Genomic DNA, 21375 nt, shown 5'->3' with positions numbered 1-21375 from the left:
TTCAAACAACCTTTAATTCTTGCATCCTCTGCAGCGCAACAAGAATCCCATTATTGCTTTTAAACTGTTCATCCAAAATCCGAGAATGGCAGTTACTATTGAGAGCAGCCACTTAAGAACTTATTTTGCATTACTTCAAATATATTCTCTGCCAGATAGTGATAAAGGAGATACACAGAGAGTGATCCTTTCAAAGTAAAAAAAAAAACTTCTAAACTGTTTGCTACGTGTAACGTGAAAATGAAGCACACGGTCAGACCACAAACACAAAGCCCAATGCCAAATGATGACACTGTTAGGGCTCCTCACTGTCTTGCTTCAATCAACAGCAGCTTAAGATGTCCTGTTAACACTGGGTACCGTAGAACAGTGAGGTGGATCTTAAATATAGCAGGTACTGAAAATAGGCTAGCAGTGGTGTGCCTGAGAAGCTTACTAGCCCATCAATACTTCCTTGTACAGGTTTGAATCTCGACATGCGCTTTGCACACTAAATGAATAGTTCTACTTCTCCAACGTCGTCATTGGCCGAGACGAGTCACATATAGAGGATTACCACTTCTGAGGCACCTTTCAATACTGGTTCTCGGGTATGCAGTGCATGCGACCAAATTACTGAGGAAAAACAAGTGCTAAGGTCAAAATAAAAACTGGATTTTGTTTTTAAGATGTAGTTCAGTCCGCACAGGAAATAACAGAACTTTTCCTCATACATTGTCAAATGTCTCCGTTACTTCGAATTATTCAGCTGACAGCAACTTGAAGGTTCAAGTGCACTCACCTTCAGTTAGAGCAACATTAGATATTTATCAGGTGCATTCTTCCAACATACCTATACTGTACACTTAAAAACATACATAAATCGGCAAAACAATTAGAAGGACCTCTTAGGCTGCACTTGTAGAATGTAAACTACTAGACAGATGAAAAAGAAAGCTAGCGAGAGCGTAAATTGTAGACGACCGTTGGAAAAAAGCACAAGAGTAAAATTCATGACTTTAAAATGTAACAGCCCTTTCCAAGAAATAGTTCACTGCCCACCATAATTAAAAGGAAAATGGCTTTTTACAATATTTTATACATGTTTTTAAAATACACTCTTTAGGAAAAGTGATGCACTTTCCCCTATTTTATGCACACTTTCCTCAAATCCCAACTGTTGCTAGGTTTTCGTCACTTGACTTTTGCCAGCAATGACATGCCATGTGTATTACCAAGATATCAGCAGAGGTATACACTAAACCTCTAAGAGAAAACAGTATGAAGGAGTTTTTCACTTTCTTCCTTTTATTATTCCTTTCTTTAATACCAGGTGGACAATGATTTACAGTTTCAACTGTAAATTGCTCACTTGGAGCTGTAGAGGTAAATGTGTTCCCATCAAGTGGCCACCTTTGTCCCTTATCCACGGTTACCTTACACTAAAAGGCGCAAGGAAACAACAGAGTGTATAGATTTTCTTTTTTAATGTTTGTATTGTTATATATACATATATTTGTAAATATATATATATATATATTTGTGATCTTAGAAACATTCCAGGACATGAGCACATGCATTCATTGTTCACAGAAGCTCCTGCAGTGTTCAAGAGCCAACCACATTTCCCAGGTTTGGTGCTCTCTCTTACACAAATCGTATTTAAGGGTCCACATTCGATCAAAGTTTTGGTGCTGCCCATGGCAGACTCGAAATAAAAAAAATCCATCAGAACTCCAGTAGCTGCAGCATGAACAAAATTAAGTTACTTAAGAGTTCTTTTGTGTTTCAAGTTTGTTTAGAGACGTTTTTTGTTTGGCGAAAAAAAGAAAAAGGAAACGTAATTCTTTTCAGTAAACCTTCCCCACACTGTTGACCCCTCCGCGTGAATCAGTCTCATACCAAAAGACCGCCATGTTCGAAATAGTCTTCTCTTCTTCCCGAAAGGGAAGGCGGCTCAGAAAAGAGCCTCATTGTCCCAAAGTGCAGCGACACAGAATATTGCACGGTTTTCAATTCCCAGACTGTAGACTGTAAATCGGCTGAACTGGTGCATTACTGGCAGAGTATTAATGATACCATGAAGGCTTAGTGGCTTTGAAAGACCTTTTATGGTGATGAATAAAATAACAGTCAACTTCAAGGTCCCGTTCAGCTTTGTCCAGGGTTAAAACTCGTCACTCTCTGCTGCATGTAGCTGTGTGTCGTCTGCATCTGTCATGCTGCTCTCCTGTGATTCATCGGTTCCCACTTAAAACAGAGATAAAAGTAGTTAGTGTCTTTGAATCAGACGCAATAAAAAAGTGATACAATATTTCTGGTAGATACTATATCCAGGGCCGGACAGGGAACCAAGCAGCCGTGACAATACTGGTCAAACCATGCTTAATTGACCCAATCCCCCCCCCCCCCTTCCTACCCCGCCTCCACTGATTGAAGTGGTTACCTGAGGAACCTGGAGAAAGTGACCAGCTGCAGTCTGCCTTATCAAGCATTAGCACAGACAATAGGTCCCGTCTGGGTTTGTTAATGTTTTTGCCAAGTTTAACAGCATTGCGGCTGCTGAGTAATGGGTGCAAATTCAACTGGCATGGGTGCAAATTCAGGACAGTGAGTGTAGAAACTCAGGACAAAGGGTCAAAATTCAGGACAGGAGGTAAAAATTCAGGACAACATGTAAGTTTTACAGACGCATCAGAGGAGGTTGCGCAACAGTATACAAGTAAGTAAATAGACAGCCACTAAAGTGAAAGTGAAAATAAGTTTATATTAGGTTGAGACAATTGCGCACTTCATGTTTTTTTTTTTTTTGCAGAGTTTTATATAGCGCGAACTAGAACCGAACCGAATCAGTTATCAGAGCGCTTTACATAGCACCAGTTACGTTACATGAGGATACACTTTCATTTTTTTAGGCACGGGGAGATTAAGTGATTTGCCCAGAATCACAGGTGGTTTTTGGCGTCGTTACCGAGACTCGAACCCAAGCAAATGTGCAGGTCTTTTTGTGGAAACAAAACCGACCCCACCTTTTCAGCTCCCAGAGAAAACACCTGATGCCTGGTCCAACCAGTCTGGTCTTGCTATTACCCTCTATTGGTGCCACTCATCTTCACATAGACCCTCTCTTATGTGTATTTAATTTATTCTATAGTGCTACTCATCCCAAGTATGTGGGACAGAGTGTTGGTGTGTGTTACAACACACACATATTATATAGAGACACTCCCTCATATAAATGAGTAAGTCAATGTATAGGAAATGTTGCTTAAGATAATGTGTAATCATACTTTCATCCATCGTTCAGTCTTTCACCATTCATTCTGTCCTTCCATCTGTGTGACCATCCATGTCCATATTCAACTATTTACAAACCTATCCATCACGTATCCTTCCATTCATCATTTCACTCATTCATCCCTCAATCCACCCTTTTACTCATCCATTATCCATCCATCCACCCTTTTACCCTATCCATCCGTACACTCATCCATCCACTCTTCCACCCAGCCAGCCATTTACCTATCCAGCCATCCTTACACTTACTCATTCATCCATCCAGTCACTCATACTTCCACCCATTCAGTCATCCATTTACCCATCCCCCTTTCTCTTTCAATTCCCCTTTCACTTGGCCATCCATTCCTTCCATCCACCCACCCATCCATCTACTCATCCACCCATGAATCCATCCATTGAACTCTTCATCCATCCATCCTTTCACTCATCCATCCATTCTCTCATCCATACACCCTTTCACTTCTTCACTCATCTATCCATCCTTTTGTCCATCTACCCGCCCTTTCACTCACTCACCAAGCCTTACATCCACCCTTTCACTCATCCATCCACCCATTTACTCGCCTATCAATCACCCTTTCACTCATCCATCCATCCATCATTTCACTCATCTATCCAGCCATCCATCCACCCATCCTTTCACTTACTTACTCACTCACCATTTCACATTAATTATGAGACCCATCAAGAACTCCACCCTCGCTGTAGTTCCCAAAGCAAGAGGTTGGGTGGGGAAGGTTCACTATGCCCCTGCACATAGGCAATCTGAAAAATTGGAAGGAATGAGTCATACATGATGCACAGTGCCTGGACATGGGGAGACTGTGACATGGTGTTGTTTACAGAGTTTTAAGTGGGATGAAAAAACTAGGGGGGGGTCTCTCCAAAAGATCGTTCGATGTAATAAAATGCGTGGCTTACAACACCTAAGCTAAAAATCTGTGCTTAATATAATATACTGCCCGACTAGTATTTTTGTTGCTTCTGTCATTGCATCCAGATATATAATACAAGTAATGTTACACCTGCAACAAGCCAGAACTATTGGCTTTGTCAATGGTTGTTAGTTGCATAAAATAAAAAAGCTGCTATACTATAACTATAATCCTTTCCCTTGTGAACTTCTTTCACCGCCTTCCTTTGATTAACTGGATTTTCACCTAGCAGCAGCATGGGCGTTTTTGCACTTTCATGTGACAGAATGCCCTGGACCGAGGTTGGACGATGCCACCACACGCTGTGCCAGCCCAGACTGACCCATTGTCATTCTGTATGTGGCAATCAGGCCCACACAGAATGAAAATGGGGGGGTGGGGATGCTCTTGTGCTCAGAGGAGTGCGACTGCGAGGTGGCCCCATGAGGGAGCGGAGGCCTTTCGCAGGGGGGTCGGGGGGGGGGGGGGGGGGAGCCAGCTCTGTTAATTTGAAAGGCCTAAAATTACGGACAAAAAGGGATCCTCTGACGTGAGGTCCAATTACGAACTGTCCGTGAAATTTTACGGACGATTGGTCACCCTACTGCTGAGCACCAGGGCGAAAAAAAAAGACCTAATGATGGACTGTCATATCATTTTGTAGGCATGGGCACGCACTGATCTCCCATGCGCACACTTACAAATGCCACTTTCGTTTTTTTATTTATCGATCCAAGTCGGATGGATTAACAAAATAAAAAAAGAAAAAGTAGCACAAAGAGCGGTTTTAAAACCAGTGCTTTAAATGGGAATACAATAAGTGCAGGTACTCATTCAAATAAGCTAGAGGTGTGGCAAGTGGGAGGAGCTAGGGGCGGGACCAAGGGCAATATATGATGGTACATAATGGCTTCTGTACCAGTTGCAGCACATATCAAAATACATGAAATGCGTTTATGTAAACAGAACAGATTAACTAATTACACAAAAAAGCCAAACAGGATGATATGTTAACATTTACTTGTTTTGTAATATTTGCTGTTTCTTAATGCCCGGTTATTTATTGTTGTTTGGCATAATTCTATATATTCTCAAGCACGCACAGAGAAAGAAAGCAGACATGTGCACAAAAGCATTCCATACATTCCCTTTATTTTATCTCCTGAGAGTGTCCTAATACTTTCCCTCGTTCTCACGCAAAAATAGGCACATACAAGCAGACAAGCACACAGACATAAGCAAACACTTGCCTCCCACAGCTTTCTTAGTTGTCGCAGTCAGAGTGCTGCCTCCATCTTGGGTTTGCACAAATTCACACAATAGAGTGAATGTGATTAATAGCACAGGGCCTAAATAAGCCCTCCACTGTCAAGCAGGGTGTGATGGTGAACACAGGGACATCAAACATAGGAGTCCATGCTCAATAGTTCAGCAGCGGCTCAGCTCAGGACTACAGAAGTGCCTTGGCTGTCAGAGATAGGTTCCAACCCCGACAGCCTAGTGCTCACCGGCACTAGCAGTCAATAAGCCTACCTTTCATGAGTGTTGTTACTCTCCTTGGCAGTAAAGAAGTGCCGATACTAACACTGATAAAAATAAGAAGTGAAGGTACTCGGTACCCGACCTTCTACCTGGTTCTGCCTCTCTTACTCCCACCTCTCGCTTACTCTCTCCACAAGTCTCTTACATTTTGGAACATATATATATATATACATATATATATATATATATATATATATATATATATATATATATAGATTCCACATTTTAGCTCGACGTCACCAGATTCATGGCGCGTTTTTACCTTCCATGGCGGAGCCCCAAGCCGTAATATATAATCTCAACCCTCTTTTCAAGAAGAATGGAGGCGCACTCATGAGTGATTTCACAATCTTCTTTTAATTACATCCAACGCTTCATGGGCATTTCATCGCTTCAACCAACGCGTTTCAGTCTCTCAGAGACCTTGATCACGGTTGATGCTTTACACTTTGTTACCAAACAAATACTTTCAAAAACTCATCATGTGACTTCCTGTTTCATCACAGGGGTTTCTGGCAGACGTAGCTTTTGCCACTTTATCATTCTTTTGGTACAATTTGTCATGTATCTCTATAACAACAAGTTAATTCTTCATAATAATTCCACATTCTTAGCCTCTCATTTAATTTTTGATTCCTCCCGGAAAAGGCTTTTTGCGTGTCAATGTAATTAATTCTCAACATTCCAATAATTATTCCGTCTCTTACAGCCCTCCAGTGGGCATACTTTCTCTGTTTCAACCATTTTTACTTATATGGGGACTGTTTTTTACGGGAAATTCCCTTCTAGCTGTCATTCATCTCTGCAATCTAACCATTGCTCTTTATATTCAGCTAGGTCTTACTCCATAATGTGACATCATATTTTATATAAAGGAAAATGCTACTTACCAGTATGCATCTGTTCTTGGCATGTAGAGCAGCAGAGTTACACACTGTGCATAGATCGCCACCTAGTGTTGGGCCCGGATGTTTGCAGTTTGTTTTTGTCCTAAAAGTTCTTTGGAAGTCACGAGATAGGTGACTCCTCCTTTGGACCATATTGGGCATGGGCATCTGCTCCATCCTCAGATTGTTTTTTTCCGCCATCGGGCTTGGATGAGTTTCCTGCGCTCTGGTTTGGAACCAAATTTCCTTAGGCACGCAATCCTCACCCAGTTCGACGGTATTGTTTCGATTGCGGTCCCCATCGACGCGACTTTTCACAACTTCGAAGTCTTCGATTGCGGTCGTCGACTAAGGCCTTCGGGCCTACCTGGGCCTTACTCTCTGGCTCATGGAAAGGACGCCATTCAAGAAGTGTCCTCAATGTGGGTCGAAGTTTCCCCACACCGATCTACATGAGGTGTGCAACCTTTGCCTCTCCCCTGCACGAGGCCAAAGACTGTTCCGCTTGCGCCTCCTTCCGCACCAAGAAGACTATTCGGGACCGACGAGCTCGAAGAACCATGTCTCGCTCGTCGGCTTCGATCCCGGATGACATCTTTGAAGAGGGCGTCGATGTGCCAGATCATCAGCGGGACAAAGAAAGCGCCAGCTCCTCTGAAGCCAAAGACTCAGACGTCGAGGACATCACTCCAGCTCAACGGGTCGTAAGTACACACGTCGCCCCGATCCTTCCTCGACACCCTCCAAAAAGGCTTCGGTTGCACCCTCACCTTCGGGCTCAGGTGCACACCGAGAAACTGCTTCCCAGGCCCCGCCTTTGGGCCCAGCAAACCAGTCTACTAAGCCTTCAGGTGGCTCGGGCTAGCCTATTCCTGGTGTCGATCCCATACCGACACCGAAAAAGAAGTCATCTTCCTCATCCATGCCGACTGCTGCTTTAACACCCAAGCACTCGGCGCAGAAGAGTGGCACTGGCTCATAGACGTCAAAACCGTACTCAGAGCGGAGTAAAAAACTGCCTAAAGGTCCAGACTCTCATGCTTCGGAGCTGAAAAAACCCCAGGAACCGAAAAAACACGTTCCGTTAAAGGACATTTCAAAAGGTCACAGTTCTAAGCCGAAAGACCCTAGACCAGCTACCGAGTCAGTGCCGAAAAAACCTCCGTAACCGAGAACTTCGACACCGAAGGATCTATCCTAGTGAAGTAGTGTGGCTCACTGGTTAGAGGCGGCAGACCCGAGAGCAGAGGACGGCCCGGGACCAGGGTTCGATTCCCGGCGCGGCAGGTTTCTGGACCAGGGTCAGCGGACTCGATAATTCTCTCGCCTCGGTGCCCACTCTGATCAGCGATCACACTCGGCAACTCTGGGCATTAGCTTGCCTCATCTTCACTAACGGCCCCACCAGACCGCCGGGGATGCCTGGTCTCACCCTGGAGATACCCATTAAAAAGGGACCATCTCTCAGGGAAGCCAGGAAGGGTTTCGCAGCGGTCGAAGCGCCTTGGGACCCTACGGGTAAGTAGTGCGCTATATAAATGCCTATACATTTACATTTACATTTACATTTACATTTACATTTACATTTACATCCTCCACGGAAGAGCTTTTCACACCAGATCCTACTCAAAAGACTCTTGTAAAGGATCCTAAGACTGGCCAACTGACTCTAAGCTCCAAGAAGAAACCACTAGAGGCGCCTGCACCACCTCCTCCTCCAAAGAAGAGACATTGCAACCTCTCCATTAAGGGTCCCTTCTCCACCACCTCCCCATACTCTTCCTCCTCCACCACATCATTCTCCTACACCATCTCCTAATCCAGATGATGATGTAGATACAGACTGATGACACAGGTGGGGGTGCACATGACCCAGTAAGGACCAATAGTCCCCCCTCAGTCACCTAATCCTTGGGATGATTATACCACCCCTGATGTGCCTTACGTCCCTCAAGATTATGTATATCCCTCCAGGCCTTACCCCTAGAGAACACTATAGGTTTTAACCTACTAGTCCATAGGGCTGCCCAATACCATGGGGTCGACTTGCACACAGACACTGTGGAGGAAGATTTCTTATTGGACACATTTGACAGTACACAAAGGTCCACTTCCATTTTCCCAATGCTTAAGGGGGTCATTAAGCATGCAACAGAGGTATTTAAAGATCCTGTCAGGGCTCGAGTCCTCAACCCCCGCATTGAGAAAAAATACAAAGCTGCCCCTACAGATCCAGTTTACATTAGAGGCCCAGCACAGCTAGATTCCGTGGTAGTTTCTAAAGCATGTAAACGTGCCAATTCACAAACATGAGGTGAGGCCTCACCACCAGATAAGGAATCTAAACTCATTGACGCCTCCGGCAAACGAACAGCGTCACAGGCAACTAACATATGGCGCATTGCCAATACTCAAGCGCTATTGGCAGGATATGACAGGGCACATTATGATGAACTGGAATCCATAATGCAGCATCTACCAGATAAATACAAAAATAGGGCCAATTAACTCATACAAGAAGGTAAAAATATCACCAGTACTTCCATTCGTTGTGCCCTAGATGCCACAGATACTGCCTCAAGGACAATTAACACCAGTGTCCTTTTGCGTAGGCATGCCTGGCTACGTATTTCAGGTTTCAAACCTAAAGTACAAAATTCCATCCTCAATCAGACATTTGATGAGAAACACCTATTTGGCCCTAATGTTGATGTATCTTTAGAGAAAATGAAAAAAGACACTGACACAGCTAAATCTATGGGAGCCTTGCAATTGCAAGCTCTCAGACGTTTTTTTCGTTGCTCATCATATAGAGGCAACACAAGAGGCCACTCCTCCGATAGCCCCTCCACTTCCTATAAGACCCCTAGCCAATCCACATTCACTAAGGGCTACCAAAGAGGGGGTTACAGGGGTAACAACAACAAAGGCAGAGGCAAAACCAACAACTCCCGCTCTACCTCCATCCCTACCCAATGACTTTCCTCCACTTCCCACCCACACCATTCCACTCATGTGGGGGGAAGACTACAACAATTCCTTCCTGCCTGGATCAACATCACATCAGACAGGTGGGTGCAACAAATTATTCAATCAGGTTACTGTCTAGAACTAACATCTACCCCCCCCAAACATACCGCCCAAACAGCGTCCAATGTCACAAGAGCATCTATCACTGCTAAAGCAAGAAGTAATATCTCTACTAGAAAAAGGTGCAATAGAACCTGTTCCTCTGCACCAACAAAACAAGGGAGTCTACTCCCTATACTTTCTTATCCCAAAGAAGGACGGCTCTCTAAGGCCTATCTAGACCTCAGACCTCTAAACATATACATACAGTCAGACCATGTTCACATGGTTACACTCCAACAAGTCCTTCCTCTTCTGTTACAAAACGACTTCCTTGCTACTCTAGATTTCAAGGACGCATACTTCCACATTCCCAAAGCTCACAGAAAGTATCTAAAATTTGTGATAAACGGGCAGCACTATCAATTCAAAGGACTCCCATTCTGAGTCACAAGAGCACCAAGAGTATCACCAAGTGCCTAGCAGTAGTGGCAGCACATTTACGAAGACAGCACATCCACGTCTTCCTATACCTGGACGACTTGCTAATAAAAGCCAGCTCCTACAACCAGTGTGCAGAACACACTCATGCGACTATCTAACCGCTTCACAACTTGGGGTTCACAATAAACCACACCAAGTCCCATCTGCAACCATCCAAAGTACAATACCTCGGTGCCACAATAAACACCTCCACAGCGCTAGCTTATCCCACTCCGGTAAGTATAGCCAGCATGCAAGCTCTTCTCACAAAGTTTCAGCCACCACATTTCCTTCCAGCACGAGTGTTCATGCAACTCATAGGGATGATGGCCTCTTGCATTTTCATAGTGCCCCATGCAAGACTTCAAATGTGTCCTCTCCAAGAGTGCTTAGCACGCCAATGGAACCAGGCTCAGGGTCAATTAACAGACCTAGTGTTGGTGGACAGTCGGACTCATCACTCTCTGCAGTGGTGGAAAACCAAAAACCTTTCCAAAGGGCGACCGTTCCTAGAGCCAGTTTCACAGATAGCCTTGACAGCAGACGCATCACTCTCCGGCTGGGGAGCCCACCTACTGCAACACACCATGCAAGGCAGGTGGACACCACAACAAAAGTTACTACATATCAATCATCTAGAGTTACTAGCCATATTCCTAGCATTGAAAGCTTTCCAAAAGCAAGTATCAAACAAAGCTGTGTTAGTCCGCACGGACAACATGACAGCCGTGTATTACATACAGAAACAGGGAGGAACACACCCCCTTCAACTCTCTCAGCTAGCACAGAACATATGGCGGTGGGCTATACCTCAAAACATATTCCTCTTTGCCCTGCATGTTCCAGGAGTACAAAATACCATAGCAGATCTGTTAAGTCGTCAGACACAACAGATCCACGAGTGGGAACTTCATCCGCAAGTTCTTCAACCATTCTTTCAGATGTGGGGACAATATCAGATAGACCTCTTCGCCACCACGAAAACACCAAATGCCCAAGCTTTGCCGCTAAATATCCACACCCACTGTCCAAAGGCAATGCGATATGAATGAACTGGTCAGGCAAATGTGCGTATGCTTTTCCGCCTCTACCACTCATGCCACTAGTAGTACGCAAACTACAGCAGCATTCTCGAACCCTCATCCTAGTTGCTCCAACGTGGGCCAGACAGCCGTGGTACACTGCTACAACGGTCTATAGTGCCGCACCAAAAGCTATACCTATCTCCACGCCTTTTAACCCAGAACCTTGGAGAGATCAGACACCCGGTCCCAGCTCAGCTCAACCTTGCGATCTGGCTCCTGAAATCCTAGAATATCTTAACCTTCCTCCTGACTGTATGAACGTCATAAAAGAGGCTAGACGTACAACCACTAGAGTATGCTATGCAGCCAAGTGGAAATGCTTTGTAATATATTGTCACAACAACAATTTTAATCCTCTAGACGTGTCTATTCAACACATCATAGCATACTTATTACATCTTCAAAAATGTAACTTAGCCTACACGTCGATTAGACTGCACCTTGCTGCCATAGCAACATATCTACAGAACAGACAGCATCTATCGCTGTTCAGAGTGCCTGCTATTAAAGCTTTCATGGAAGGCCTCAAGCAAATAATTCCTCCCAGAGTATCACCTTCACCAGTGTGGAATTTAAACATTGTTCTCACATGGCTAATGGGACCACCCTGCGAACCTTTACATAAATGTGAACTACAATTTTTAACATGGAAGGTTGCGTTCCTGGTAGCTATTATTTCACTACGGAGAGTTAGTGAACTACAAGCACTAACCATTCAAGAACCTTTCTTGCAAATGCATCACAATAAGGTCGTTCTCCATACCAATCCAAAATTCCTTCCCAAAGTCATCTCTCCCTTCCACCTCAATCAATGTGTGGAACTCCATGTGTTCTTCTCGCAGCCACAAATAGTAGCAGAAAGAGCTCTTCATACCCTAGATGTCAAAAGAGCATTGTTATACTACATTGAGAGAACACAACCCTTTCGTAAGACCAAATAACTTTTTGTGTCTTTCTCACACAAGGGCAACCCTATATTAAAATCTGGGTTTGCTATGTGGATTGTTAAATGCATACAAATTTGCTATCACAAAGCTAAACGTATGTTATCTGTTCCTCCTAAAGCCCACTCTGCAAGGAAAATAGTGGCTTCAATGGCATTTTTAGGGAACATTCCCTTAGAGGACATTTGCAAAGCAGCTACATGGTCTACACCGCACACATTCACAAAACACAATTGTGTAGATGTGCAAACTAAACAACAAGCTAATGTGGGCCAGGCTGTTCTCAAAACATTATTTCAAACTACTGTTTTTAGTTTGGTGTAGTACTCCACATTGTCCAGTTGCCAATGTGCTTCTTTTGCATAATCAGTTTTGTCTCAGACAATTATATTTCCTCCTTTATCCGCCATCTTCAGTATGATCTGTTCATCTTGCATTAATTCTTTTAAAGCTTTTCTTTCAATTTCCTTCAGGTTATCGTATTTCATTTTTTTAATATATTATACATCTCCTGTGTTACTGCATTATGGAACATATCTATTTTGTTCCTCGGAGCTAAATGTGGATAAAACCTGGACTTTGATTTAAAACCACTCATACCTGACCCGATCTCTGTGTACGCTGATTCCAGTTCCACACTATCTTCCTCATTTGTAGCATCTAAGTTAATCAGAGTTAGGAAGGCTGCTGCATCACTCACTGCAAGTTCCGCTGTGGGTTTTGGTATTCTTTTTAATGTAATCTCGCATTTGTTGATTTTCTTTGACTATTTTCGCTAATTTTCTTTTTCTTTTTCTTTTTCTTATAAACTTATATAAGTCAATCCTCGTTTGTGCTATGTTGTCCATACTATTCCTTGGGCAAAAGTTCAGACCTCGCTGCAGGAATGATGTTTCCGTCTCCAACATTACCCTTTTGGATACATTTACCACATTTAAATCTTCCATATCACTTTCTTCCTCTAAGATTGTTTCTGTCTCATACTTCTTGTTTGTGTGCCCACTTTCTCTTGATCTTCTCTTCCTCTTTCCTCTTCTGGTTTCTTTCCTCGGCCGCCTCTTGCTCGTCCTCTTCCTCTGTATACTAGCGGTTGGCTGCTCATGTTCTGCTCCTATTGACGTTGTTGGAGCACCAACCGCATGTCCCCTAAAAAAGACCTCTTTATTCTTGTCCCGTTCAGGTCTGTTTCATCTTCTCCTCTTTCCATTGAGACTATTGACGCAATGGGGATAAATTTATGTTTATATTCTGGATAACGATTTTGTTGCTGGGATATTGGACATCACATATGTGTATGTTGCATGAATATTACGCTTTCTGAAATTTAAAGATGGCGGAATTTTAGTGCTTTCCTGACCAGGATTTGCCGGGCTAGTCCTTTCACTGTTGTGATGAATTTGCATAGTGCGAATGATGAATAAAAGGAAATGGCGATGCCGGCGTTTCGTGCAAACAGACAAAGGCGAATTGCCGAAACGAGTCTGTTGTGTGCCCAGAGTTCCCGTGAATAATAAACTTTTGGAACTCTTCCCCCGTGAGTGCTGTCTTCTGTGGAAAGGTATGATTACCTACTAACAGTGTGGAGCTGGATATGAAGGTGGGAGCACCCCTCCGTGACAGGCACCGTTCATGAGTGCGCCAGGCTGGTGCACAAGGAGAAAGGAGATATATATATATTCACTGAAAAAACCATAGGTTATAGACCATATATAGTTAGGAATTAGCATTTAAAAAACCTTATTTTACTCACACAAAACCATTGAAATTCCATATATAGTTAGTTGCACTAACTATATATTGCGCACCCGCAATCCACTGCTGATGATGTCACATATTACATCATTCATGACATGGTCAGTGACATCACTGATGACATCACTGATGACATCTCAAATGACATCACTGATGACATCACTGATGACATCATCCAGTGACTGTGTGTTTCTGTAAAGTTTAAATATGTTTTAGATATTGAAGAATGAGTAGATGTATAACTGTCTGGACGAAGGATTTAGTAGGTGCATGACTGAATGTATGAGTGAGTGATTAAATGTGTCTCACTGAGTGCATGGGTTAGTGACTAAACTGTCTTAATTTGTGCATCATTATGTCTGTTGTTCTGTAAACTACTGCATGTGTTGATCAGTAGCTATATGATTAACTATATGGGTTATTGATTGATTGTCCAAGTATTTGTATAGGAGACTGAGTGTGTGTGTGGCTGGCTGGGAGGTGTGTGACTCTGTGCAGATCAGTATCAATGATTGTATAAGAAAGTAAGTATGTGTTACTATATGTTTGAAAATGTAAGGTGCTCTATGTTTAACTGTATAGACAAGAAAATGGAAGTGTGATTGATTCTTTACAGGACTGACTAGGTGTGTGAGTAACTCCATGGATGAGTGGCAGAGTGTGAGTGTCTGTATAGGTTTATGAGTGCATATGATAGTGTTGTAAAGATGAGTGATTGTATGTATGAATGATTGTATGGGTGAATGAGTGAATGTGTGTGTAGACGTAGGAATCAGTGAGTACGTATGTAGTAACTAGTATTGGTGTGTCAATGGTTTCAAAAATTATACTCTGTTTTTAACACTGGGTGAAACAGAGGTTATATTAAAATGTGAGGAGATGCATTGTATTGTCACATGAATGATATCATCAGTGATGTGGTCATTGATGTCAAATGAGATGTCATCAGTGATGTCATCAGTGATGTCATTTGAGATGTCATCAGTGATGTCATCAGTGATGTCACTGACCATGTCATGAATGATGTAATATGTGACATCATCAGCAGTGGATTGCGGGTGCGCAATATATAGTTAGTGCAACTAACTATATATGGAATTTCAATGGTTTTGTGTGAGTAAAATAAGGTTTTTTAAATGCTAATTCCTAACTATATATGGTCTATAACCTATGGTTTTTTCAGTGAATTTTCAAGGTTTTGTAAATGCTAATTCCTAACTATATATGGTCTATAACCTATGGTTTTTTCAGTGAATTTCAATGGTTTTTTAATAGCAAATATCATAAGCTGTCGAATGTCAAGTACGTGGTAAGAAATTTTTTTCTTCGTGTTTATGCACACTGATCTGCTTTGATTGCTGCCCCCCACCCCTCATTTCTATTAGGAGTACTCTCTCTTTGCAGATAGTGAAGGGTAGTTAACGCAGCCCTTTCCCCCTTTGTAATCCGTCGTGCCTGCTTCTCTCTCCATTTGATTGATTGTTCTCTTTGGTTCATTCTCTATTTACAAACAAGCACAGAGTCGCAATACTCTGTTTAGTCTTTGCAGATAGCGAAAAATCGTGTAAAAAAACAAAAGGAATCGAGCAAAATCAGTAGGCCACTAATGGGATCTCTTTTGACCTCGCTAAAATAGAAACATTAGGAACAACCTGTTGAAAATAGCAATGCGTATGTATATAAGCGGCGTTCATTTGTGTTCACAGTACCCCTTGTTGATTGTTTCAATCGAGCATTGAATTGTTCGAAGTTAATTCTCTTAACGATCTTCTCTACCTGCAAACGAGGAAGAATAGGAATATTCTATCTCCCTTTGCAGATAGTGAAGGGTAGGTAACGCAAGCCTTTAACACGTCGTACCTATTTCATTCCTCATTGATTGATTGATTGTCCGAACATTGACTGTTTGGGAATTAGTTCTTTTTGGAGGTATTCCCTGTTTGCAAATAAACGTAGGAAAATCTTTGCAAGTAGTGAAAGGGTACGTAATGCGGACCTTTCTCCCCCGTTGTAATCTGTCATGCCTATCTACTCCCCACTGATTGATGCACCTTTTTCACCCGGACCATTTACTAGAGATACGTCATCTGGCCCGACCAGAGAGCACCCCTAGTGAAAAGGACATATGCAATAATAACGAAGTGATCACTGTATCCTGTTAACAGAAACTTTACCATGAAACAACCTGGAAAGAAAAAAATAGGAAAACGAAAATCAGTAGGCCACTGATGAACATGAACTTTTATTAAACAACAAACAAAGAAACGATAACATAACGTAATGATAAAACCTATTAATGTCCTAGAAACAAGAAAACGTTAAAGTATGCCAGTGGTGAGAGACCAGAAAAACAGTCCGAGAAACCAAATCACCCCTCGCTGTCCCAACTCATGCACTCTGAAAGTTCAAAGTTTTGAGGAGTGCTTGTAACATTGTCTGAAGCCTATTTGCAATTGCTTCATCTTCACTATTCTTAAAGTAAGTGGGGGCTGTTGTGATGCGGTGCCACCCTGAACCGCTTGACGGAGGCCCCCGAGGGACGGTGTCATGTCGCGGACTCGGAGGGGGCGCTTGGCTCCGGCCCCCTCCCCAAGTCGTGTTGCCCTGGTTTTGCCTGAGATCTCCCGGGGTCAAGCGGAACTTTTTTCCTTTTGGTGACTCTTCCATTCTTCACCTTGTCCCACAATCCGTTTCACCTAAAGACACGCTGTAGTGGGGCACCCCTTTTCCGTTTCATTTGCCATTCAGCCCGCTTTTGCTACACTGTGCCTCTTCCGCTATTCAGCTGTTTACCGCCCGCTCTTTCGACTACAGCGTCTCGCTCACCATGTACTTGAGTTGCTCCCGCTCTTGCGGTGCAGCGATAGGCGGCTGCCACAGGACTCTCAAAATGGCGGCCATCTCTTCAGATTTGGGCGTGGTCCACTAAATGGGCCTGCGACACCTTGGAACTCGGACGCTTGTCTGCTAGAGCTTGGGCTCCATTCTCGAAAGCGTCCCCTCATCCTTGAAGATTCTACAAAAGTCTTGGGGGCCCCCGACTCCCGCAGGCTTCTGGTGGGGAGCGCCTAGCATGATTGCTCGTGGAATGGCCACGACGGAGCTACGAAATGGTGGTGCTCTCATGCTAACGCCAGCTTCAGTCTGAAACATCCAGAAACACTGTAGACTACCAATTCGATCAGTTCCGGTAGCGCTCCAACGTCACCCGGTAGAGAAGAACTTGCCCTCCCCTCTTTGACTGATGGTTCTTGTTGCCTGTCCCTTCTGTTGTCATTTAACAGAACTATTTAGCCTGCTGAAAGGGGTTGTGTGCCGTCCGCTGGTTGGTGGAGACATTTTGACTATATTCTGGACCTGCGTTGTCGCGTAATGCGTCATATGACGCGCCGCGTTAGAAAGTTTAATAAATTATGAAACACAATAAACAATCCTTAAAAAATAAAAAAAATAAAAAAATAATCAACAAAAGCAACAGCTAGGTAATACACATATAATTTTATCTCCGCGAAGCGGAGCGCTGTTACAGATATATATCTTGTTTCTGAACGTTAATTTCTCAAAATGCACTGAAGCACATATATTGAGACCTAGCAAAGGCACATCGGGCTACCAGTCCCTACAATTTTTCCAAGTTTCGTGCAAATCCATTCAGCTGTTCGATCCTACCGAGAGACAAGATGGCGGCCGCTACGGACTGTTTGGAATGTTTACAGACACCGGAGAGCCAATCAGCTTCGCTTCGCAAAGCTCCGTAACGCGAAAAGTACGCGAAGCGGTGCGCTGTTACAGATATATACTTTTTTTTTAACGTTAATTTCTCAAAATCCACTGGAGCACATATATTGAGACCTAGCAAAGGCACATCGGGCTACCAGTCCCTACAATTTTGCCAAGTTTCGTGCAAATCCATTCAGCCGTTCGATTATTATTATTATTATTTTTTTTTGCCCCGCGGGGCCCTTTTAAAACCTCCACATCAAACCTAGGGGGTCAGCGAGGATCTACTATGCCCCCTTATAGTTATTTCCCCCTTTGTTTTGACCTCCTCTTGTCTCTCGATCCTACCGAGAGACAAGATGGCGGCCGCTACGGACTGTTTGGAATGTTGACAGACGCCGGAGAACCAATCAGCTTCGCTTCACAAAGCTCCGTTGCGCGAAAAGTCCGCGAACCAGTGCGCTGCCTGGTCCGCGCTTACAGATATATATCTTTTTTTAAACGTTAATTTCTCAAAATCCACTGGAGCACATATATTGAGACCTACAAAAGGCACATCGGGCTACCAGTCCCTACAATTTTGCCAAGTTTCGTGCAAATCCATTCAGCCGTTCGGGCTAAAAGTGAGGCCAACCGCCCTATGGAAATTAACATGGGAAAAACGCGTTTTGGGACCCCCCTTTTTTCTCGGCCCCCCCTTGACGAACCCCCCCCAAATTTTCAAAGGCTGCTCAGAAACAAAATGTGCCATTTTCCTGAAAATTTCAGCCAATTCCGTCCACAAACGGCAAAGTTATTAGACATAGAATTTTCAAAAAACCCATAGAGAAAAAATCCTAACTATATATACCTACTGGCGACCGCCAGTAGGTAATATATATGTATATATATATATATATATATATATTGCTGTTTACCTGCATTAAATAAAGAAATCGTTTTTGACAGATCCTGTGGTCCGTCTCCTGCTTCGCCAGTCGGTGGCGATTGGAAGTGGCTGTGGAGTGTTCCTGAATACATATATACATCACTGCTCCAGAAACACCAAACAGCGAGTCACTCTTAGGGCGGGTGCTGCAGCGCGGTGGTGTATCGCTATATTTATAGTTGCTCCACTATCTTTTCAAGTCCTCCAAAAAGAAAAGCAGCACTCCTGGGTTGTTCAGCAAAGGCAAGGAGTAGTTTGTCCTGTAACTCCAGTTCTGTAGTAGGGGTATCTCTGTTATAGTCATAATCTAGTGAATAGTCCCGCCCATGTGCGTGGACCCCGGAGCAATCAAAAATAATCTCTTAAGGTGTCGAAAAATGCAGAACTGCACAGACACTTAAGAGAGAATTTAAAGACAGATAATGCAGCCTATATCCACAGTACTTCAACTAGAAATTCCACCAAAAATCCACAAACAGCAAAGCCTGTCCAGATTTCCCTTGCTTTAACAGCAAAAACCCTCTGGAATGATAGAGAGAAAGACCTGGACAGACAAGCCCAATAGGCTGCCATTATGTGGCTCAAAACAGGATACTGTGCCTTTAAGAGAACCTTCCAGAACTTCACAGTATCCCAGAATGCACTGCAGGTCCCTTTTACTTTCAGTTCTTTTTGAAGGCGTAACACGCCAGACCTGTAGCATCCCTTACATGAACATCTCTCTCCACCGGGGAGGAGGGCGGGCGCTTATGACTATAACAGAGATACCACTACTACAGAACTGGAGTTAAGGGACAGAAACTACTCCTTCTGTAGTAGGGGATCTCTGTGTATAGTCATAATCTAGTCAATAGAATGGCAAGCCCATCCCAACACCAAAGCAGCGGTGGAGAAAAGAGAAATAACACCACTACTGTGCGAACAGATTTCGCAGCGAAGCCTGCCCAACCTGAGCGTCTGCCCTGGCATCAGTGTCCAGGCAGTAATGCTTAGCAAAGGTATGGACCAACTTCCAAGTGGCCGCCTTGCAGATTTCTGCAATTGGAACATTACGGAGCAAAGCAGTCGTGGCAGCTTTGCCCCTGGTGGAATGAGCCTTAGGTTTACCCCCTGAGATTTTACCAGCTTTTTGGTAACACAACTGTATACAGGACACAATCCACCTACAAATGGACTGTTTAGAGGTAGCAAGACCTGTCCTGACTGATCCATAATTGATAAACAATTGGTCTGACCTACGAATATCCTTGGTTTTATCCAGATAAAATTTCAACACCCTCCTGACATCCAGGGAATGCAGGGACCTTTCCGCTGGAGAGGAAGGATTCTGAAAAAACGTAGGTAAAGTTATGGTCTGGTTAACATGAAAGTCAGATATAACTTTAGGAAGAAATTTAGGGTGAGTACGTATAACAACCTTAGCAGCATGAAATACAGTATAAGGTTCTTGGCAACACAACGCCTGAATTTCACTCACCCTGCGGGCCGATGTAATGGCCACGAGGAACGCCGCCGTCCAGGATAGGTGCTGCAACGAAGCCTTATGAATAGGTTCAAAAGGCTCCTTCATCAATCTGGACAGCACCACATTCAATTCCCATGAAGGCGAAGGAAGCCGGACAGGAGGGAACACTTTCTTCAAGCCTTCCAAAAAGTCTTTGATCACAGGGATCTGAAAGAAGGAAGTCTGTGAAGGGCATTTCCTGTAGGCAGTCCAAGCAGCCAGATGAACCTTAATGGAATGGACATTAAGGCCAGACTGCGCCAGATGTAGAAGATATGGAAGGATGACATCTTCCTTACATGTCGTCGGGTCATAGTTCTTAGACTTGCACCAGATACAAAACCACTTGTAAGCATAAGAAGTCCTAGTGGAAGGTAGCTTAGCCTCCTTCAGTATGTCCATGCAATCTTCTGGTAGATTCAGATGGCCATATTGCACTATCTCAGGAGCCATGCCGCCAAACTCAAAGACGAGAGGTTGGGGTGCAACATCTGCCCCCCGAACTTCGTGAGAAGGTCCGGCCTGCACGGCAGCCGTATGTGAGGAAGGAGCGACCAGTGAAGCAGGTCCGTGAACCACCACTGTCTTTGCCATTCCGGGGCAATCAGGATCATCCGCGCCCTGGACTGGGACAGTTTGATGAGCACCGCCGGAATCAGGGGAATGGGTGGAAAAGCGTACAGAAAGCTGTTCGACCAGTTGATCCATAGCGCATTCCCCAGCATCCCTGGTTGGTAGTACCTGGAGGCGAAGACTTGGCATTTGCTGTTTTCGGCGATGGCGAACAGATCTACTTCTGGAGTCCCCCACCTTGCGAAGACTTCTCCTAGTACTTCGTCGTTTATGACCCATTCGTGGTTTTCCTGGATCAGTCTGCTCAGTGCGTCTACCTAAACATTCTGCACACCTGGTAGATGGGTGGCCGTTGTCGTCAGCCCTCTGGCCAGAAGCCAGTGCCAGATCGCCTGCGCCTCCTGCGACAGAGTGCGCGATCTTGACCCCCCCTGCTTGTTGAGGTAATACATCGTGGTCGTATTGTCTGTCTGAACAAGCAAAGAGTTGGTCCGGAAGGACGGAAGAAAGGCCTTCAGTGCCAAGTGAACAGCTCTGAGTTCCAGGAAATTGATGTGGTACGTGGACTCCATCTGGGACCACGTCCCTTGAATCTGTAGGTCTCCGGAGTGCGCCCCCTAGCCGTGGAGAGACGCATCCGTCACAATAGTCTGCGTGGGAATGTCCTTGTGGAAGGGAACCCCTCTCAGGAGATT

The 21375-nt window shown here is 44.0% G+C and overlaps 1 protein-coding gene across 3 annotated transcripts in view; it reads right to left on the bottom strand.

Annotated features, from left to right (window-relative positions):
* Positions 1-1997: 1997 nt before the first annotated feature.
* CDC27 (cell division cycle 27) overlaps positions 1998-21375 on the bottom strand; it is a 1228661-nt gene continuing 1209283 nt past the window's right edge. For all 3 annotated transcript variants that reach the window (XM_078645032.1, XM_078645031.1, XM_078645033.1), the window contains exon 19: positions 1998-2229. In XM_078645032.1, coding sequence (XP_078501158.1) covers positions 2147-2229 — 83 coding nt within the window. In that variant the 3' untranslated portion in view covers positions 1998-2146. The remainder of the gene's footprint in view (positions 2230-21375) is intronic.

The sequence above is a fragment of the Lissotriton helveticus genome, chromosome 5_1, assembly GCF_964261635.1.
Source record: "Lissotriton helveticus chromosome 5_1, aLisHel1.1, whole genome shotgun sequence".
In the NCBI taxonomy this organism is placed as follows: Eukaryota; Metazoa; Chordata; class Amphibia; order Caudata; family Salamandridae; genus Lissotriton; species Lissotriton helveticus.
The sequence above is the reverse complement of the archived record's forward strand: the minus strand, read 5'-3'. Positions and strand labels throughout refer to the sequence as shown.